The sequence below is a fragment of the Saimiri boliviensis genome, assembly GCF_048565385.1.
Source record: "Saimiri boliviensis isolate mSaiBol1 chromosome 19 unlocalized genomic scaffold, mSaiBol1.pri SUPER_19_unloc_1, whole genome shotgun sequence".
In the NCBI taxonomy this organism is placed as follows: Eukaryota; Metazoa; Chordata; class Mammalia; order Primates; family Cebidae; genus Saimiri; species Saimiri boliviensis.
The window spans coordinates 2,363,250-2,384,915 of NW_027412502.1; the positions used below are offsets into that span (position 1 = coordinate 2,363,250).

Sequence of the window (21,666 nt, forward strand, 5' to 3'; positions counted from 1 at the left end):
TGTGGTTTTTGTCTTTGGTTCTGTTTATGTGGTGGTTTACATTTATAGACTTGCATATGTTGAACCAGCCTTGCAGCCCCAGAGTGAAGCCTACTTGATCATGATGGAGAAGCTTTTTGATGTGCTGCTGCAATCCGTTTGACAGTATGTTATTGAAGATTTTAGCATCTGTGTTCATCATGGAGATTGGCCTGACCATTTTTTTTGTTTTGTTTTGAGTCTCTGCCGGGTTTTTGTATCAGGATGATGATGGTCTCATAAAATGATTTAGGAAGGATTCCTTCTTTGTATATTGTTTGGGTTAGTTTCAGAATGAATGGTCCTAGCTCCTCTTTGTATGTCTGGTAGAATTCAGCTGTGAACACCTCTGGGCCTGTACTGTTTTTGGTTGGTAGGCTATTAATTGCTGCCTCAACTTCAGCCCTTGTTATTGGTCTGTTCAAGGTTTCAACTTGTTCCTGGTTTAGGCTTGGGAGGTGTAAGTGTCCAGGAATTTATCCTTTTTTTCCAGGTTTACTGGTTTATGTGCATAGAAGTATTTGTAGTAATCTCTGATTGTAGTTTGAATTTCTGTAGAATTAGTGGTGATATCCCCTTTGTCAGTTTTTGTTGCATCTATATGATTCTTTTCCCTTTTCTATTTAATTAACTCTACTAGGAGTCTATTTTGTTGATCCTTTCAAAAAACCAGCTTCTGAGCAGAACGTATATTCTGTGGATTTGGGGTGGATATTTCTGTAGATGTCCATTAGGTCTGCTTGGTCCAGATCTGAGTTCAAGTCCTGGACATCCTTGTTAATTTTCTGTCTCGTTGATATGTCTGATATTAACAATGGAGTGTTAAAGTCTCCCACTATTACTGTGTGGGAGTCTAAGTCTCTTTGTAGGTCATTAAGAACTTGCTTTATGTACCTGGGTGCTACCTAGGTGTTCCTGTATTGTGTGTGTATATGTTTAGGATCATTAGGTCTTCTTGTTGCATTGATCCTTTTACCATTATGTAATGCCCTTCTTTGTGTCTTTTGATCTTTGTTGGTTTAAAGTCCATTTTCTCAGAGACTAGGATTGCAGCTCCTGCTTTTTTTTTTTTTTTTTCCTCTCCATTTACTTGATATGTCTTCCTCCATCCCTTCATTTTTAGCCTACACATGTCCTTGCACATGAGATGGGCTTCCCAAATACAACACACAGATGGGTTTTGATTTTTTTTTTTTTTTTTTTTTTTTTTTTTTTTTTTTTTTTTTTTTTTTTTTTTGAGATAGAGTCTCACTCTTGTTACCCAGGCTGGAGTGCAATGGCGCGATCTCGGCTCACCGCAACCTCCACCTCCTGAGTTCAGGCAATTCTCCTGCCTCAGCCTCCTGAGTAGCTGGGATTACAGGCGCGCGCCACCATGCCCAGCTAATTGTTTGTATTTTTAGTAGAGACAGGGTTTCACCATGTTGACCAGGATGGTCTCGATCTCTTGACCTCGTGATCCACCCACCTTGGCATCCCAAAGTGCTGGGATTGCAGGCTTGAGCCACCACACAGGGCCGCTTTTGACTTTTTATCCAATTTGGCAGTCTGTGTTTTTGATAGGGGCATTTAGTCCATTTACATTTAAGTTTAATACTGTTATGTGTGAATTTGATACTGCCATTTTGATGCTAGCTGCCTGTTTTGTCCTTTAGTTGACAAATTTTCTTCATTGTATCTATGGTCTTTACCATTTGGTACATTTTTGGAGTGGCTGTTACTGATTGTTCCTTTCCTTGATTAGTGCTTCTTACAGGAGCTCTTGTAAGGCAGGCCTGGTGGTGAGAAAATCTCTCAGTAGTTGCTTGTTCATAAAGGATTTTCTTTCTCCTTCGAATGTGAAGCTTAATTTGGCTGGATATCATATTCTAGGTTGACAGTTCTTTTCTCTAAGGATGCTGACTATTGGCCCCCACTCTCTTCTCACTTGTAGAGTTTGTGTGGAGAGATCTGCTGTGAGTCTGGTGGGCTTCCCTTTGTCTCTTGTTGCCCTTAGCATTTTTTCCTTCATTTTAACACTGGTGAATCTGATGATTATGTGCCTTGAGGTTGCTCTTCTTTAGGTATATCTTTGTGGTGTTCTCTGTACTTTCTGGACTTCAATGGTGGCCTGCCTCACTAGGTTGGGGAAGTTCTCCTGGATAATATCCTGAAGAGTGTTTTCCAACTTGCATTCATTCTCTCTGTCACATTCACGTATGCTTATCAAACGTAGATTACGTCTTTTCACAGAATTCCATATTTCTTGGAGGCTTTGTTCATTTCTTTTCACCCTATTCTTGCCTTCTCATTTTATTTCATTGCGTTGATCTTCAATCTCTTATATTCTTTCTTCTGCTTGGTCCATTCAGCTATTAAGACTTGATGCTTCATGAAGTTGTTGTGCTGTTTTTCGGCTCCATCAAGTCATTTCTATTCTTCTCTAAGCTGTTTATTCTAGTCAGCATCTCATCTAACCTTTCATCTAAGTTCTTAATTTTTTTGCATTGGGTCAGCACATGTTCTTTTAGCTCTGAGAAGTTTGTTTTTACCCACTTTCTGAAACCTGTTCCTGTCAGTTCATCAGATTCATTCTCCACCTATCTTTGATCCCTAGCTGGTGAGGAGTTATAATCCCTTGGAGGAGGAGAGGCCTTCTGGTTTTTAGTGTTTTCTTCTTTTTTATACTGGTTTCTTCCCCTCTTAGTGGCTTTATCTACCTGTGGTCTTTGTAGTTGGTGACTTTCAGGTGGGGTCTCTAAGTGGACATCCTTTTTGTTGATGTTGAAGCTATTTAATCTGCTTCTTAGTTTTCCTTCTAACAGTCAGACCCCTCTGCTGCAGAACCACTGGGGATCCACTCCAGATCTCACTCACCTCGGGATCGCCTGCAGGGGCTGCAGAACAGCCAGGGTTGCTGCTGCTTTCTCCCTCTACTGTCCTCATCCCAGAAGGGTACCCACCAGATGTTGGCCTGAGCTTTCCTTTATGAGGTGTCTTTTTGGGTATATGGGGCTCAGAGAGTTGCTTGAGGAGACAGTCTGTCCCTTATAAGAGCTCACGTGCTGTGCTGGGAGTTCTGTTGTTTTTTGCAGAGGTGCTGGGCTGATACATTTAAGTCTACTGCAGCTGAACTCATAACCTCCTGTTTTCCCAGGTGATCTGTCCTAGAAAGGTCAGCTTTATTTATAAGTTCCTGTCGTGCTGCTGCATTTTTTCATAGATGCCCTGTCCAGCGCAGAGTAGTCTAGTCACAGTCTGTTAGCAGAGGTAATGCTGAGCTGCCACAGGCTCTGCCCATCTACTGCATGAACTGCATTGGTAGTGGCACACTGCCTTAGTAGTGGGGGACGCCCTTCCCCCCACTGAGCTGGACCATCCCGGGTCAAGCTGCACTTATGGTGAAACTCCTAATACAGAGTGTTTCAGATTTCTTGTCTTGTGGGGGTGGTACCCATCAAGCCAGATCGTCTAGTTTCCTGTCTCAGCCCCCTCCCTTTCAGTTGAATCGGTGGCAACCTCGACCTCCTGGTTCACGTGTTTCTCCTACCTAAACCTTTTGAGTAGCTGGGATTACAGGTGCACAGCACTATACTTGGCTAATTTTTTAATTTTTAGTAGAGATGAGGTTTCCCTATGTTGGCCACACTTGTCTTGAACTTCTTTCCTCGTAATCCACCTGCTTCAGGAGCTGGGATTATAGGTGTGAGCCACTGCACACGGCCACATGTAGAAGTTTAGTGCTACATACAACACTGAACATTACACTGTGCTGGGATTACATGTGTGAGCCACAGTACCCAGCCACATAGATTTTCTTATTTCTCTAAGAATCCTGATCGTAAATGAGTTCAGAGTTGTATGTAGAAGCACAATGCTTAGATGCAGATGTGTAAATATAGAAGGATACAATACTTAGATTTAACAGTTATGAATAAATGTAATTCTTATAACTGACTATAACAGTATTAGAAAAGTTATATATTGATAAAGCTTTCTTCAGAAAAAGAGACTTAAAAACTTTGAGGAATTGCTTCTTTCCAAATGTATGCATACCTAAGGTTCTTACAATGGTGTGGTTTATAGAATAGATATTAGAGTGTAAATCCAATTTTTAAAACGTAGTCAAACGTATTAATCTTATATTTTATGCCTATGGCTATTTTGTAATTCAGAGAAAGGCTTTTCCAACTCCGAAATTCTTTAAAATCCTCTAGTGATTTATTTTTCATGGTATTTAAATCAATATTGAAATTTTCTTGAATTTACACTGGTTTCAAGTTTTGTCCAACTTTTTTTCAGTTACATATTAACCATGGGAATTCTTTCATTATACAAATAAACATGTTATGGTTTAAATTCAGAGGAAATTATGATATGTTATTCTATTGTATGCTAACTAAAGTGTTCTTTTGTTGACTTAGAGTTCTCTTAGCCATAAGAAAAAAAAAGATCTCTTGCATGAAATTAGCATGTTGTGGGGGAAAATTGCCATGCTTAGACTGGAACTAGACACAATAAAACAGGAGAACCCACTTAGGGCAAAGAAATTTTTGGAGGACATTGAAAGTGTGAAAGGAAAAAATGCTAATATTCTAAAACCTATAAAATTGGATAAAGAAGAATGAACAAAGATGGTATTTTAAGGACAGTGGACAGCTTAGCCTTTTGACAACGAAGAATAAAATGGTCAGTTCTGAATTGGAGAATGTAAGACACAACTAGGAAACACTGGAAATGGAAATTCAATCATGTCATTTTAGACTGGCTACTGGTCTACATGAATGTGACCAAAGCCAGATAGCAGAAAAAGACTTCTTTTCAGAGAACAAAACCTGAACAGGTTTATTTACAGGAGACAATGAATTCTCATACATCTAAACTGAAAGAGAACAGCAAGATTCTTTCTGAACAACTGTAATGCTTATTGTAAAAATTAACAGCCTAAAATTTCAGCTCCATCACACAAGATAAACTGTGAGAGAAAAGACAGGGCAGGCTGTCATCTTTCCTGTTGGAGGAACTTAATTATTCCAGCTAAGGGCATTGGAGAGTACAAACCCACCAGGGGCAGAAGAGTTCCCACAGCACAGCACAGCTGCTTTACCAAATCATGGCCAGACTGCTTCTGAAAGCAGGCTCCTGATCCTGTTCCTTCTTACTGAACAGGACCTCCCACCTGGGGCTTACTGCTACCCTCACAGGTGTTCTCTGGTCAATGGAGATTTGAAACATTCCTTAGACAGAGCTCCCACAGAGAGGGGCGGGCCACCAACTTTGCTGTTTGGATGACTAGGTTCTGGCCTGAGGGCTTTGTAGAACCCAAGCTGACCAGAGGTGTAAGTGGTAGCTCAGCACAGCAGAGCCACCTCGCAAAAACATGGCCAGACCCTTGTTTAAGTCAGTCCCCAAACACATTTCTAATCACTGGGTAAAGCCATTCAACAGGGTTTCTGGCTGCCTTCACTGCTGTTCTCTGGCTGACAGATGATTCAGGCCTCCCTGAGTCAGAGCTTCCAAGGGGAAGACCAGAATGTCATCTTTGCTGTTTAGGCGACTCAGCCATTTCAACCTTGGGACTTCAGAGTGTCTGAGGCAACCAGGGGCTGAAGTGAACCCCCAGCACAGCACAGCTGCTCTACAGAAACATGGCCAGACTTTTTTAAAAGCAAGTCTCTGTTCTTGTTCCTCCTGACTAGACAAGACTTCTGATCTTGTCTCCAGCCACCTCCCACAGTTGTGTCCAGATTGGCAACAGGATTGTACCTCAGTGGTACAGAGGTCCCAGAGGAAGAGGCAGGCTATTATCTCTGCCTTTTTGCAGGCTTCGCTAGTGATACCTTGAGGCACTGGAAGATATGAGGCAATTAGGGACTGGAGTGGACCCCCAGTATACCACAGCAGCCTTATAGGAAAGTGGCTGAACCGTTACGTGGGTGCTGGTTTCCATATCTCCTCGATGAGCAGGTCCTCCCAGCTTGGATCTTTATCCAGGCCCCACTGAAGCCATCAAGCCAGTAGCAACTTGGCAATTCCTTGGACAGAGCTTCACAGATCGACTGAAATCCTCTCTGCCACTGCCTCTGCAGTGGATCTGCCCTTGTTACCTTCAGAATATCAAGAAAGCAAAAACCCTAAGTGCCATATTGATAACTCTAACAAGCTGCAGTTGACCCAAGGAACAAGGCAGTCCATCTCTTGTGGATACCACATAACCCCCATGGCTTATCACCAGACAGGGAACCCTGGCTTGGGCCCACAGCACAGACCCTCCATCCTGGGCTAATTACACTAAGTGATGGCTAACTCACATCTCTCTGGGGTAGAGCACCCAGGAGACAAGCAAAGTGATGGAGCAGGAAGCCAGCTGACGTGAAGCCCAGAGGGCAGGCACAGCTATCCTTCTAGGCTCTACTTGGTCTTATGAGACACTTTATCCTAGCACTTTAGGAGTGTGGAGGTCAGATCAGCCACATCTCATGTGAAGATTGCCCAGCAGAGATAAGGTGTGCGAGTTTCCCTCTTAATAAAAGGAGACTTGCTTAAAAAAGAAGTCTGGCCACGTTTTTGTAGAGCAGCTGTGCTGTGCTGGGGCCTCACTTTTCAGAGAGTTCTCTGAGACCTGATCTCTGCTGGGCATTCTAGCACATGAGATGAAGCTGGTCTGACCTCAGCACTCCTTAGTCTGCTTGCCTCTCCCAGGGCCCCAGCCTGGCCACACCTGCCTACAGGGCACTCTCAGCTGCCCACACCTTTGTTTCTGTGCCAGTGGACCATGCCTGAGCAGTGAAGAGATGCAGCAACGTGGACCCTTCAGGCATGCACCAACCTCTACATTGCCTCTCCATACTACAGCTCTTTATACACAAACTTCCTACATCACTTTGCTGCTGTGTGTTTACATGAGTGGATTTTGCTGTACTTGCCCTACCAGCACATGGGACTGTAGCACACACTTCAACCCACCTGAACTCCCATTGAAGAGATAGCGATGGTAGGCACAGAACCAATAGAACCAACTCTGCCAACAACTTGCCCTTGTGCTAATGTTGTGCACAAAAAAGAGACCCTAATATGCGTTGAGTGACTGCTGCTGCTTAGGGGGTCACAGAGAAGGCACCCAAACCTGCACAGGCCAGCACCCCAGCCTGCACCTCCAGTGCAACAGCACACACAGCAGGGGTCCCCTGGCTCCCACAAAGTGGTCTTGCCTCCACCACTTCCACCATTGGGTGAATGCCAACAGGGAGGCAGGCACTTCTGCATCTGCTAGCACTCTGCCACAGCTGCCACACTTTGCAGCCTTCAGTGCAGTAGAATCCAAACTTTGAGGAGCCAGAGAACAAAGTCGAAACCCAATATAAATTTCCCAGAGTTAAAGAACACAGTCTAGGAATTGGGAGATGAATATTGGCCCCCTAAAATCCTCCAAAACCAAAGCCAGCTGACTGCATCTGCCTTACACCACAATCAAACCAAAAAGATCATCAAATATCATAAAAGAAAAATATCCTGTGCAAAGGTCAGCAACCTCTAAGGTTGAAGGTGAATAAGATCATAGAGATGAGAAAGAATCAGTGCAAGAACACTGAAACTCAAAATGTCAGCCTGCCTTCTTTCCTCCAGATGATTACATCAACTGTTCAGCCTGTTCAAGTTTTCAGAACTGATCAGAGGCTGACATGTCTTTAATGATACAAGTAGAATTCAGAATGTGGGCAGAAACAAAGTTCACTGAGTGAAAGAAGTATGTCATCATCCAATGCAAGGAAGCCAAAAGTCATTGTGAAACATCGCAGGAGCTAACAGGCAATAGAGCTGGTATAAAGAACCTTACCAGTGCTTGCTATGGCAGCACATATATTAAAATGGGAATGATACAGGCAAGATTAGCATGGCTCCTGCTTAAGGATGACATGCAAATTCATGAAGCATTTCATATTTTTAGGAAGAATCAATATTGTGAAAATGGCCATACTGCCCAAAGTAATTTATATATTCACTGCTGTCCCCATCAAGCTACCAATGAACTTATTCACAGAACTGGAAAAACCCACCTTAAACTTCATATGGAAGCAAAAGAGAGTGTGCATAGCCAAGACAATGCTAAGCAAAAAGAACAAAGCAAGAGGAATCATGCTACCTGATTTCAAACTATGCTACAAGGCTACAGTAATCAAAACAGCATGGTACTGGTACCAAAACAGAGACATAGACCAATGGAACAGAACAGAGGTCCTGGTGGCAATGCCACACATCTACAACCATCTCATCTTTGACAAACCTGACAAACACAAGCAATGGGGAAAGGATTTCCTGTTAAATAATTGGCGTTGGGAAAACTGGCTACCAGTGTGAAGAAAGCAGAGACTGGACCTCTTCCTGACACCTTACAGTAGAATTACCTCCAGATGGATTAAAGACCTAGACATAAGACCTAATGCCATAAAAAATCTAGAGAAAAAACCCAGGCAAAGCCATTCAGGACATACGTATAGGCAAGTACTTCATGACTAAAACACCGAAAGTATTGGCAACAAAAACGAAAATAGACAAATGGGACCTTATTAAACTCCAGAGCTTATGTACAGCAAAAGAAACAATCATTAGAGTGAACCGCCAACCAACAGGATGGGAAACAATTTTTGCAATCTACCCATCTGACCAATGGCTGATATCCAGAATCTACAAAGAAGTAAAACAGATTTGCAAGAAAAAAAGCAAGCAAACCCATTCAAATTAGGGAAATGATATGAACAGACACTTTTGAAAAGAAGATATATATGAGGCCAAGAAACATATGAAAAAATACTCATCATCACTGGTTATTAGAGAAATCAAAACCACATTGAGATATCACCTCATGCCAGTTAGAATGGTGACCATTAAAAAATCTGGAGACAACAGATACCAGAGAGCATGTGGAGAAATAGGAACACTTTTACACTGTTGCTAGGAGTGTAAACTAGTTGAACCATTGTGGAAGGCAGTGTAACACTTGCTCAAGGGCCTGGACATAGTAATTCCATTTGACCCAGCAATCCCATTACTGCGTATATACCCAAAGGATTATAAATCATTCTATTATAAAGACACATGCACACGTATGTTCACAGTGGCACTGTTTACAATGGCAAAGACCTGAAAACAACCCAAATGTCCAGCGACAATAGACTGGAAAAGGAAAATGTGACATACATACACCATGGAATACTATGCAGCCACAAAAAACGATGAGTTTGTGTCTTTTGTAGGGACATGGATGAATCTGGAAACCATCATCCTTAGCAAACTGACAGAAGAACAGAAAATCAAACACTGCATGTTCTCACTCATAGGCGGGTGATGAATAATGAGAATATGTGGACACAGGGAGGGGAGCATCACACACTGGGGTCTTTTTGGGGGTGGCCAACAGGGGGACACCAAGGGGTGGGGAGGTCAGGGAGGGATTACATGAAGAGAAATGCCAGATGTAGGTGACGGGATGGAGGCAGGATACCACATTGCCGTGAGTGTACCTATGCAACAATTCTGCATGATCTGCATATACCTATAACCTGAAGTACAATTTTTTAAAAAAGAATAAACTGATGTGATAGAGCTGAAAAGCACACTACATGAATTTTTATAATGCAGCCACATGGTAATTGTGTGTGATTGCATTATAAAAATTCTTGTAATGTGTGTGGGCACCCAAGGGTGCCCTGTAAGCAGGTGTAGCCAGGCTGGGGTCCTGGGAGAGGCAAGCAGACTAAGGAGTGCTGAGGTCAGACCAGCACCATCTCATGTGCAAGACCACCTAGTAGAATAGACCAAGCAAAGGTAAGAGTCTCAGAGCTTGAAAACTGGCTTTCTGAAAGAAAAGAGGCAAGAATGTGGGAAAAGAATGAAAAGAAATGAACAAAATATTTGAGAAATAAAGGATTATGTAAAAAGGCAAAATGTATGCCTTATTAATGTACCTGAAAGAGATGACAAAAATGGAACCAAATTGGAAAACATATTTCAGAATATCATTCATGAGAATTTCCCAAACCTAGCACGACAGAACAACATTCAAATTCAGGAAATCCGGAGAACCTCAGATATGCCACGGGAAGAACACCCCTAAGACACATAATCATCAGGTTCTCCGAGGTCAAAATGAAATAAAAGTTGTCAAAGGCAGCTAGGGAGAAAGACAAGGTCACCTACAAAAGGAATCCCTTCAGACTAACAGTGGACTGCTCAGCTGAAACCCTACAAGCCAGAAGAGATATTCAACTTTTAAAGAAAAAAATTCAACCCAGAATTTCAAGGCCAGCAAAACTGTCATAAGTGAAGGAGAAATACGATCATTTTCAGGCAAGCAAATGCTGAGGGAATTCATTATCCAATGATCTACCTTACAAGAGCTCCTAAAAGTAGAAATTAATATGGAAAGAAAAGATCATCACCAGCCACTACAAAAATGCACTGAATTACACAGATCAGTGATGCTAAAAAACCAACCACATACACAAGTCTGTGAAATTATCAATTAGGAGCGTGATGTCAGCATCTAATCCATATATATCAGTGCTAACCAATTGGGCTAAATGCTCCAACTGAAAGACATAGGGCAGCAAGATGAATAAAGAGCCAAGACTCATTTGAGTATGCTGTCTTTAAGAGACCAATCTCACATGAACTCCTACACATAGGCTCAAAATGAATGGAGAAAAATCCTTCAAGCAAATGGGAAACAGAAAAAAGCAGGTGTTGCAATCCTAGTTTCTGACAAAACAGGCTAAACGAATAAAGATAAAAAGAGAAGGACATGGGCCTGGCACGGTGGCTCAAGCCTGTAATCCCAGCACTTCAGGAGGCCAAGGCGGATGGATCTTGAGGTCAAGAAGTCAAGACAATCCTGGCCAACATAGTGAAACTCCGTCCCTACTAAAAATAACAAAACAAACAAACAAACAAAAAAAAATAGCTGGGCGTGGAGGCATGCGCCTGTAGTCCCAGCTACCTGGGATGCTCAGGCCAGAGAATTGCTTAAACCCAGGAGGCAGAGGTTGTAGTGAGCTGAGATCTCGCAACTGCAATCCAGTCTGAGGCCTGGCAACAGAGAGAGACTCGGCCTCAAAAGAGAGAGAGAGAGAGAGAGAGAGAGAGAGAGAACATTACAAATGTGGCCCTGACCTTTGATAAATGTTATTATTGCTTGATACCAACCTGGGATATCCTTATTGTTCAAACCAATATGATAGATGATTTGCTGACGTTTGGGAGCTTCTGCCCCCTGGAGAGTCCCAGATCTCCCAAAATTTGGTTCAGAGCTAAGGTTGATTTTGCTTTACAGCTCCTTTTGTGAAGTTTTTCTCATTTCCGGTGAGGAAGACAGGTTTTTCTGCTTCCATGATGGTGGAGAGCAGGCACTTCCTTTCTTGAGTCTCAGCTTGCTTCTGACAGGAAAGGTGAGTGTGATTTTTTTCCTACTTCTAAGATGGTAGAGAACAGTCATCAGCCTGAGCCTTATTTCCAGGTAAGTGGCTAAATTAGAGATTTGTCTTAAAATTTTTCCTTAATGACTAAAAGTTAAGATTACCAACCACTTGGTTTTAATTTCTCCTTAATATTATAACACTCAGTAATCATATTTATTGTGCATTTTTTAATTTTGCTTAACTTTTTTTATTTATGTTTTAGATTTTGTTGTTATTTCACTTTTCTTCCATCAAGTATGACCATATCTTTCTGACTTGGTCAAATCCAAGGGAATATTCCAAATTTTGTGAAGCAAGTCATCTGAATTGGCTAAAACTTTGTAGCTGCCACGTATGTATTTTCTAGTGAGCAGAAATTCCTTTTTTTTTTTTTTTAGCCTAAGAGTTTCTGTCCACATTAGGCCATCTTTTGTCAGCCAAGGTTGCCAGCCAAGGCCAGACTGAAGGATCAGTGGTGACCTTTCAATCCTAACATTCTGCCCTGTTCCCTACAGCAACCTGAGTTTGGTTCCTAAATCTAGTTCTTTCTGGTTTGATGTTTGTTACTTTGAAAATATCAGCAGTTTGTCCCAACTATGATGTGGTAGTAAGAGATTCAAAAGGATTTTCTTTAAGAGCTTTATAATTAAAAGTAGATTTCTTATTCTTCTTATTATGCTTTAAATTCTGTGGTACATGTGCAGAACATGCATGTTTGTTACATAGGTATACACATACCGTGGGGGCTTGTTGCACCCATCAACCCATGATCTACTTTAGGTATTTCTCCTAATGCTATTTGTCCCTTAGGCCCAACCCCGACAGGCTCCGGAGTGTGATGTTCCCCTCCTGTGTCCATGTACTCTCATTGTTCAACTCCCACTTATGAGTGAGAATATGTGATGTTTGGTTTTCTGTTCTTGTGTCAGTTTGCTGAGAATGATGGTTTCTAGCTTCATCCATGTCCCTGAGAAGGACATGAACTCATTCTTTTTCATGGCTGTGGGTGTATATGTGTGACACTTTCTTTATCCAGTTTATTATTGATGGGCATTTGGGTTGGTTCCAAGTTTTTGCTCTCGTGAACAATGCTGCAGTGAAAATATGTGTGCATATGTCTTTGTTGTAGAATGATTTATAATCCTTTGAGCACATACCCAGTAGTGGGATTGCTGGGTCCAATGGCATTTCTATTTCTAGATCGTTGAGGAATCACCACACTGTCTTCCACAATGGTTGAACTAATTTACACTCCCACCAACAGTGGAAAAGATTTCCCATATCTCTACATCCTCTCCAGCATCTGTTGTTTTCTGACTTTTCCAATAATTGTTTTTCTGAAATGACAAGTGATGATGAGCTTTTCATTATGTGTTTGTTGGCTTCATAAATGTCTTCTTTAGAGGAGTATCTGTTTATATTCTTTACCTACCTTTTGATGGAGTTGGTTTTATTCTGGTAAACTTAAGTTCTTTATAGATTCTGCATATTAGCCCTTTGTCAGATGGATTGATTGCAAACATTTTCTCCCATTCCGTGGGTTACCCATTCACTCTGATGATAGATCTGTTTTGTTTCATTTTAGTTTTCTGTGCAGAAGCTTTTTAGTTTAATTAGATCTCATTTGTCAATTTTGACATTTGTTGCCATTGCTTTTAGTGTTTTAGTCATAAAGTCTTTGCACATGCCTATGTTCTGTATGGTATTGCCTAGGGTTTTTTTCTAGGGTTTTTATAATTTTAGGTCTTCTGTTTTAGGCTTTAATCCATCTTGTGTTAATTTTTGTGTAAGGTGTAATTAAGGGGTCCAGTTTCAGTTTTCTGCAAATGGCTAGTCAGTTTTCCCAACACCATTTATTAAATAGGGAATCTATTCCCCATTGGTTTATTTTCGATTTATTTATTTATTTATTTATTTATTTATTTATTTATTTATTTGGTCTTGTATGTCAAAGATCAGATGGTTGTAGATGTGTGGCATTATTTTTGAGGCCTCTATTCTGTTCCATTGGTCCATATATCTGTTTTGGTTCCAGTACCATGCTGTTTTGGTTACTGTAAGCTGATAATGTAGTTTGAAGTCTGGTAGTGTGATGTTTCCTGCGTTATTCTTTTTGCTTGGCTATGCAGGCTCTTTTTTCATCCCATATGAAATTAAAGGTAGTTTTAGCCAATTCTCTTAAGAAAGACAATGGTAGCTTGATGGGAATAACATTGAATCTGTAAATTAATTTGACTATGTGGCCATTTTTATAATATTGATTCTTTGTATCCATGAGCATGGATTTTAAAAATTTGTTTGTGACCTCTCTTATTTCTTTGAGCAATGGTTTCTAGTTCTCCTTTAAGAGGAACTTTAAGTATGGACCCAGGAAGGACAAGGCAGCTGTCTTGGTTCTCCATGAGTCCATGCTTAACTTTGAACTTATATCCATTTAAATATCAGTTGTTTCTCCAATTTAGGTTCATAGTAGTTGTTACTGATGGGTTGTCATAGGTAACTTGACTTAGATCATGGAGTTCATTCAAACTGTATATATAAACAATTTAGAATGACAGCTGATTAAGAATGACAGTCTGACAAAGTGTTTTCTTGGTATTGAATTAATTTTTCTTCTATTTGGGTAGGAGTTTTAAAAACAAATAAGTCTTTTCATTAAAATTCCAGGAAATCTTACACAGTCCTTAAGTATTTGGGATTATTTGAGAAATGATGTGATTCTAAAGTTTCCAGAAATCTGTATTCAAGAGCTCTTTTTCATTGACTTTCCATTATTTCAGGAACCTCCTAAAAGACACCATATTCTAGGACATTTTGTGCTTGTGAAGTTTTCAGAAACTGCATTAGTATTAAGCAGTTAAGTGTGAAAACGTTGTTAAATACTTATAGTTACATGACTGAAAAGAAAATTTGTACATTTCTGTGGTCTACAGTTTATCATGGAAACAATATAATAGATAGCATATCTTTTGACCTATTGGAATTTTAGGAATTTCATACAATTTTCAAACATATATCATATTGATTACAATATAATCTGAAAAAGGTAAAATATTTCTTATTTTGACAGTGCTCCTTATGTAAAAATATGTCAAGTAATTCCATATATTTCTCTTTTCGATTTTTCAGTGCCCTCTTTTGCATTCCAAATTAAGAAGTCAAAAAGACTTAATTTTGAAGATAAAATTGGATTTGGGGAAGTGTATCAGATATATTAATATTGATATAAATATACTAAAGGCCTAAAACATTTGATATAAAATGGAATGCCAGGTCACAGTAAGTCATTTATTTAACCAAAATGGTAACTCAAAAAAATGTTTAAAGGCAAAAGCCTTTACTCATTGTTAGAAGACTCAGCTTTTCAAGCAACGTGCGTCTTTCCCTTCTTTTTCCTGTAATTTGTTTGAGGAGAGACAGAAATATTTTTTATTCTTTAATATTATGTTAAAATCATATTCAAGAAAGAAAGCCAAATTTCTCTCTTGCATTAGTGTACTGTTAATGTCAACTCAAATTTTTAATAAAACCTTAAAGATGAATTCATCCAGTCTTCATCAGTTTGACTATAAGTTGAAATTCTTATAAGCTTTTGATAACCTTTTACAAATTTGTATTAAACAAAGCTAGTGCTCTAAGAAAACCCTGTTGTGTTTTTATTCCAATGTTCAATTTATGGAAAAACTGAACAATACTCCTTTAAATTTAGCCAGTGTGTTCACACGGTGTTTCTTTTACAAGATGACTAGTTCACAAACCTTCCACAACTTGCTCAAACCTTTAGCTTCATTCTATTTAAGTCAAAACAATTTTTAACCTTCTGAATGAAGCAAAAATTTACATTCTAATGCCTTATAATGTTTTACTGAAAGCACATTTCACTTTTTCCACAAAGCTTCCATGTAAAAGTTTTTCATTAGTTTCAATTACATGTTACTCTGTTAGCTCTTAGCAATTTTTTTTTTTTTTTTGTGAAACACCTGGCAGGTAAGTGATTTTAATTTTGTACTAAGTATGAAGCCTAGGGCAACAGACACAAGTGCATGTAAAGTCTGACTTTTTAAAGCATAGCCAGGGAGCACGGCTAACTCCACATGTTCCCAGACCTTACCGAGAATCTAGTGACTCCAAAGCAGGTAAGTTGAACAAATTTTAAAAGTCAAAAAAAGCAGTTTATTACTTTAAAGCATTTTACAAACCTAATATCTGACCTGCCTAATTTAGAGCTAATGTCTTTATTTTACCAATAAACTTTAAAACTGTCTTTATTTCTCAAATATTACTAAAGTCATGTGAAGTAAAAGGTATTAGAGTTTTAATTTTTCTGAAAAAAATAATTTATTTAAACATTCATTATTTTAAAGCCAATTAGAGAGCTTTTTTATTTATAAACATCACCCACGACACATAAAAATACACAGAATAGATCCAGTAGTTGTAAGATTTTTCATTTGCCAGTTTTTGGTTTTCTTTTCTCTCTGATTTTTTTTTTTTTTTCACAATGAACTGATGATGTTCATATACATGGATTGTCATCAAATGTTTCAATTTAACAGGAGATTATAGAACACACTTTAACAGTATTCTAATTTGAAGAAAATATATATTTAGGCAAGGATTCATAGTATTTATCTTCTATGTCACTTTTAATTTTGCATTTGTGTACTGTAACATTTCTCTATATAATATTTTTAGTATGTTACTCATATTTGTAAAGATTACACATATCTCAGAGGTGAAGACTATAAATATTAAATGTATTCATTCTCCTATATTCTGAAGCACTTAAGTCAGAGGAACTAAATTATTCATTCTAATTTGACGACTCACTATCTTGTAACATATTATAATGCTTAGAAGAGCTCAGTAAAACAAAGCTCTAGTTACCTTGAAATTGTTTGTTTTTAAAACTTCATTAGGAAATAAATTCCAGTTCAAATTTTATTAATTATGCCCCTTGTTCTTCCATGTCTTTCCAACATAGGATTAGAAAGACTTTCTTTATAAGATTAGACTCAGGGAATTAGTACCCAATGTTGAAATTGGCTCTCAGGAAAGCTTCCAGAGAGGAAGGCTCCTAGTTGGGGACAGATAATCCTCATTTTTATTATTGTACACCGTTGCTTCCCTGAAAGTAAAGGAGAATCCTTGGGGATCGTGATCTATTTCTCTTCACTTTTTCTGATTTCCCTTCCCATGGTCAGGAATTTTTTTTTTTTTTTTTTTTTTTTTTTTTTTTTTTTTTTTTTTTTTTTTGTAATTAAGTTCTGAAGTGCATGTGCAGATCTTGCAGGATTGATGCATAGGTAAACACATGTCATGGTGGTTTGCTGCCTGCATCCCCCCCATCACCTACATGAGGCACTTCTCCCAATGTTCTTGTGCTGTGTTTTTCAGCTCCGTGAAGTCATTTATGTTCTTCTCTAAGCTGATTATTCTAGTTAGCATTTCATCTAACCTTTTTTCAAGGTTTTTAGCTTCTTTGCATTAGGTTAGAACATGTTCCTTTATCTCAGAGAAGTTTGTTATTACACATCTTCTGAAGCCTGCTTCTGTCAATTCATCAAATTCATTCTCCATCCAGTTTTGTTCCCTTGCTGGTTAGGAGTTGTGATCCCTTGGAGGAGGAGAGTCGTTCTGGTCTGCGGCGATTTCATTTTTTGTGTATTTTTTTCTTCCAATCTTTGTGGACTTTTCTAAGTTTGGTCTTTGAAGTTGGTGACTTTTGGATGGGATCTCTGAGTGGATATTCTTTCTGTTGATGTTGAAGCTACGTCTTTCTCTCTCTTTCTGTTTTTTTTTTTTTCTTTTTTTTTTTTTTTAGTTTTTCTTCTAACAGGCCTCTCTGCTATAGGACTACTTGAGGTCGACTAGAGACTATGTTTGCCTGGGAATCATCTGTGGGGCTGCAGAATAGCGAGGATTGCTGCCTGTTCCTTTCTCTGGTAGCTTCATCCCGGAAGGGTACCCACCAGATATCAGCCAGAGCTCTCCTCTATGAGGTATCCTTCTGGATATATTGGGGTCAGTGAGCCACTTGAGGAGTTAGTCTCTCCCTTATCTGAGCTCAAGTGTGCTGGGAGCTTCATTGCTCCGTTGAAAGCTGCTGGGCAGGGACGTTTAAGTCTGCTGTAGCATAAGTCACAGCTAGCCCTTTCCCAGGTGCTCTGTCCCTGGAAGATAGGGTTTATTTATAAGTCTCTGATGTGCTGCTGCCTTTTTGTGTCAGAGGTGTCCTGCTCAGCAAGGAGGGAGTCTAGTCGCAATCTGCCTGTAGAGGCACTGTTGAGCTGCTGTGGGCTCAGTCCAGATGCTGTGTAAACTTTGCTTTTGTTTACACAGGTAAGGTTAGAACTGCCTTGGCATTGACGTATGCCCTTCCCCTCACTGAGCTCCATCATCGCGGGTTGAGCTCAAACTGTTCTGCTGACTGTAAAACTGTCATGCCAGTGTGCTTCAGTTGGCTGGTCTTTGTTGTGGGACACCTGCCACTCAAGGTCACTTGGCTCCCTGCCTTCAGCTCCCCTTTGTTTCTGGGGAGTGGGAGGCTCTCTCTTGCAGGAGTTCCAGGTGCCAGCCAAACTGGCCACTGAGATTTGTGCTGAAAACTCATGGCACTGGCTGAAGTGGCCTCTTAGATTCATACTGGTCAGCCACAGCGCTTGTTGGCCCAGCTAAAATCTCCTGGTGCGGGATATAAAGACCATGGGACAAGTGCAGTATCTGAACTGAAGTGCAGGAGTGGCTTTAGAAGTTCCCCAATGGCCTCTGTTGGGTAGGAGGGACATCCTCCAGCCAGTTGCACTTCCCAGGTGAGTCAGTGCTCCACCCTGCCTCACTTTGCCCCCCTTAGGCTATGCTCACTGTTCAAGCAGTTCTATTGAGGTGAACCTGGTACTTCGATTGGAAATGCCGAGGTCACTTGCCTTCTGCATTGCGTTCACTGGGAACTGTGCTCCAGAGCAGTTCCTATTCTGCCATCTTGGCAGAAGTATGGAAGCTTCTAAAGAAGCTTTAAGTGCTAGTAAATATAGATTAAATGAATGAATGATAGATAAGCAAAAGAATTCGAGAAAGAAGGTAGAAGGGAAAAGGAAGCAGAGCCAGAAGAAAATGGAGGAGACAAGTGTGGGGGGGGAGGAGAAGAGAGAGAACTAATGGCTGTAATAATTTTATTTATAAAACATTATTCATAATAATTAGTATCACCCAATAGAAATGTGTTATTTAAGGGGAACACTCAACCCATCAACAATGAAAAGCAGCTAGGACACTGAAATTGATATTCTATATCATCAACTAAGTCAAATATATTTTATTAATAATATTTGATTGATTAATAAGAGAAGTAGCTTTTCTGTTTAGATTTTGAGAGATAATCAAAACAAATGCCAGTGTTTGCTATCCTTTCAAGCCATGTCCTCATATGTTTTAATTTTAGTGGGATAAGGGAAAAATGACTGTGGATAGTGACATTCCTCATTACTGTGACAACAGTCTCTCAAAGTTCTCACAGCACAATAATATAGTTTTAAAGACTCATTTATCAAATACTTTCACCCGATATTGAGAAAATATTTAAGGAGAATGAAACCAACTGGTGATTCTATTCTCATCATTTTTAAAGAATTTTTTTAAATTTTACTTTAAGTGCATAGTGTATCTGGCATTTCTCCTCATGTTATCCTTCCGCACCCTCCACTCCCTCCCCACTGCCCACTGTCCCTCTCCTAACCCCCACAACTGCCCCCAGTGTGTGATGCTTTTCTCCCTGAGTTCACGTGTTCTCATTGTTCCACACCCACCTATGAGTGAGAACATGTGGTGTTTGGCTTTCTGTTCTTGTGTCAGTTTCCTGAGAATGATGGTTTCCAGATTCATCTAAGTTCCTATGAAGGACATGAACTCATCGTTTTTTATGGCTGCTTACTATTCCATGGTGTATATGTACCATATTTTCTTTGTCCAGTGCATCATTGATGGGGATTTGGGTTGGTTCCAGGTCTTTGCTATTGTACACAGAACTGCAATGAACATATGTGTGCATGTGTCTTTATAGTAGAGCAATTTATAGTTCTTTAGGTATATACCCAATAATGGGATTGCTGGGTAAAATGGAATTTCTATTTCTAGATCCTTGAGAAATCGCCAGACTGCCTTCAACAATGGTTGAACTAATTTACACTCCCCCAACTGTGTAAGAGTGTTCCTATTTGTCCACATTCTCTCCAGCGTCTGTTGTCTCTAGATTTTTTTGATGATCGCCATTCTAACTGGCATGAGATGATATCTCAATGTGGTTTTAGTTTGCATTTCTGAAATGACCACTGATGATGAGCATTTTTTCATATGTTTGTTGGCCTCATATATGTCTTCTTTTGAGAAGTGTCTATTCATATTCTTTTCCCACTTTTACATGCGGTTGTTTGTTTTTTTCTCGTATATCTATTTTAGGTCCTTGTAGATTCTGGATATTAGCCCTTTGTCAGATGGGTAGATCACAAACATTTTTTCCCATTCTCTTGGTTGCTGATTCACTCTAATGGTGATCCTTTTGCTGTACAGAAGCTGTGGAGGTTAATTAGATCACATTTGTCTATCTTGGCTTTTATTGCTATTGCTTTTGGTGTTTTAGTTAGGAAGTCCATGCCTATGCCTATGTCCTGTATGGTTTTGCCTACATTTTCTTCTAGAGTTTTTATGGTGTTAGGTTTTATGTTTAAATATTTGATCCATCTGGAGTTAATTTCAGAGTAAGGTGACAGGTAGGGGTCCAGTTTCTGCTTTCAGCATATTGCTAGCGAGTTTTCCGGACACACTTTATGAAACATGGAGTCCTTTCCTCATTGGTTGTTTTGCCAGGTTTGTCAAAGATCAGATGGTTGTAGATGTGTGGTGTTTCTTCTGGGGTCTCTATTTTGTTCCATTGGTCTATGTCTCTGTTTTGGTACCAGTACCATGCTGTTTTGATACCAGTACCATGCTGTTTTGATTACTATAGCCTTGTAGTATAGTTTGAAGTCTGGCAATGTGATGTCCCTGGCTTTGTTCTTTCTGCTTAGAATTGTCTTGGCTATGTGGGATCTCTTGTGATTCTATATGAAGTAGAAAGTGTTTCTTTTTTTTTCAGTTCTGTGAAGAAGTTCATTGGTAGCTTGATGGGGATAGCATGGAATCTATAATTACTTTGGGCAGTATGGCCATTTTCATGATACTGATTCTTCCTAACCCTGAGCATGGAATATTTCTCCATCTGTTTGTGTCCTCTGTTATTTTGTTGAGCAGTGGTTTGTAGGTCTCCTTGAAGAGGTTCTTTACATCCTTTTTTAGTTGTATTCCTTGGTATTTTATTCTCTTTGTAGCAGTTGTGAATGGGAGTTTACTCTTAATTTGGCTCTCTGTTTGTCTGTTGGTATATAGGAATGCCTGTGACTTCTACACAATTATTTTGTATCCTGAGACTTTGCTGAAGTTGCTTATCAGTTTCAGAAGATTTTGGACTGAGACGATGGTCTTCTAAATATACAATCATGTCATCTGCAAATAGAGACACTATGACTTCCTTATTTCATAATCGATTACCCTGTATTTCTATTTCTTGGCTGATTATTCTGGCTAGAATATCCAATAATATGTTGAATAGGAGTGGTGAGAGAGGGCATCCTTGTCCAGTGCCTGATTTCAAAGGAATTCTTCCAGCTTTTGCCCGTTCAGTATGATATTGAACTGAACAAGCTGTAGGCTTGTCATACATAGCTTTTATCATTTTATGCTAAATTCCGCCAGTACCTAGTTTATTGAGAGTTTTTACCATGAAGCGCTGTTGAATTTTATCAAAGACCTTCTCTGCATCTATTGAGATAATCATGTGGTTTTGGACTTTGGTTCCTTTATATGATGGACTACATTTATGGATTTGCATATGTTCAACCAGGCTTGCATTCCTGGGGTGAAGCCTACTTGTTCGTGACAGATAAGCTTCTAGATGTGCTGTTGCAGTCAGTTTGCCAGTATTTTATTGAAGATTTTTTCATCGATATTCATCATGGAGATTGGGCTGAAGTTTTCTTTTTTAGTTGAGTCTCTGCCCGGTTTTGGTATCAGGATGATGTTGGTCTCACAAAATGAGTTAGGGAGGATTCTCTCTCTTCGTATGGATTGATAGTTTCAGAAGGAATGAAACCAGCTTCTTTTTGTATTTCTGGTAGAATTCATC

At 39.6% G+C, this 21,666-nt stretch overlaps 1 protein-coding gene, 1 long non-coding RNA gene and 1 other non-coding gene across 4 annotated transcripts in view; all 3 read left to right on the top strand.

Annotated features, from left to right (window-relative positions):
- The window catches only part of LOC141583197 (uncharacterized), a 776,849-nt gene that overhangs the window by 605,440 nt on the left and 149,743 nt on the right, over positions 1 to 21,666 (top strand). The window lies entirely within an intron of this gene.
- LOC141583209 (putative POTE ankyrin domain family member M) overlaps positions 1 to 21,666 on the top strand; it is a 67,522-nt gene that overhangs the window by 22,501 nt on the left and 23,355 nt on the right. The window contains exon 7 of the mRNA XM_074392531.1: positions 2,823 to 2,952. Coding sequence (XP_074248632.1) covers positions 2,823 to 2,952 — 130 coding nt within the window. The remainder of the gene's footprint in view (positions 1 to 2,822; positions 2,953 to 21,666) is intronic.
- LOC141583230 (U6 spliceosomal RNA) lies at positions 7,837 to 7,943 on the top strand. The gene has a single exon (XR_012515923.1). It is a non-coding gene; the product is annotated as a U6 spliceosomal RNA (small nuclear RNA).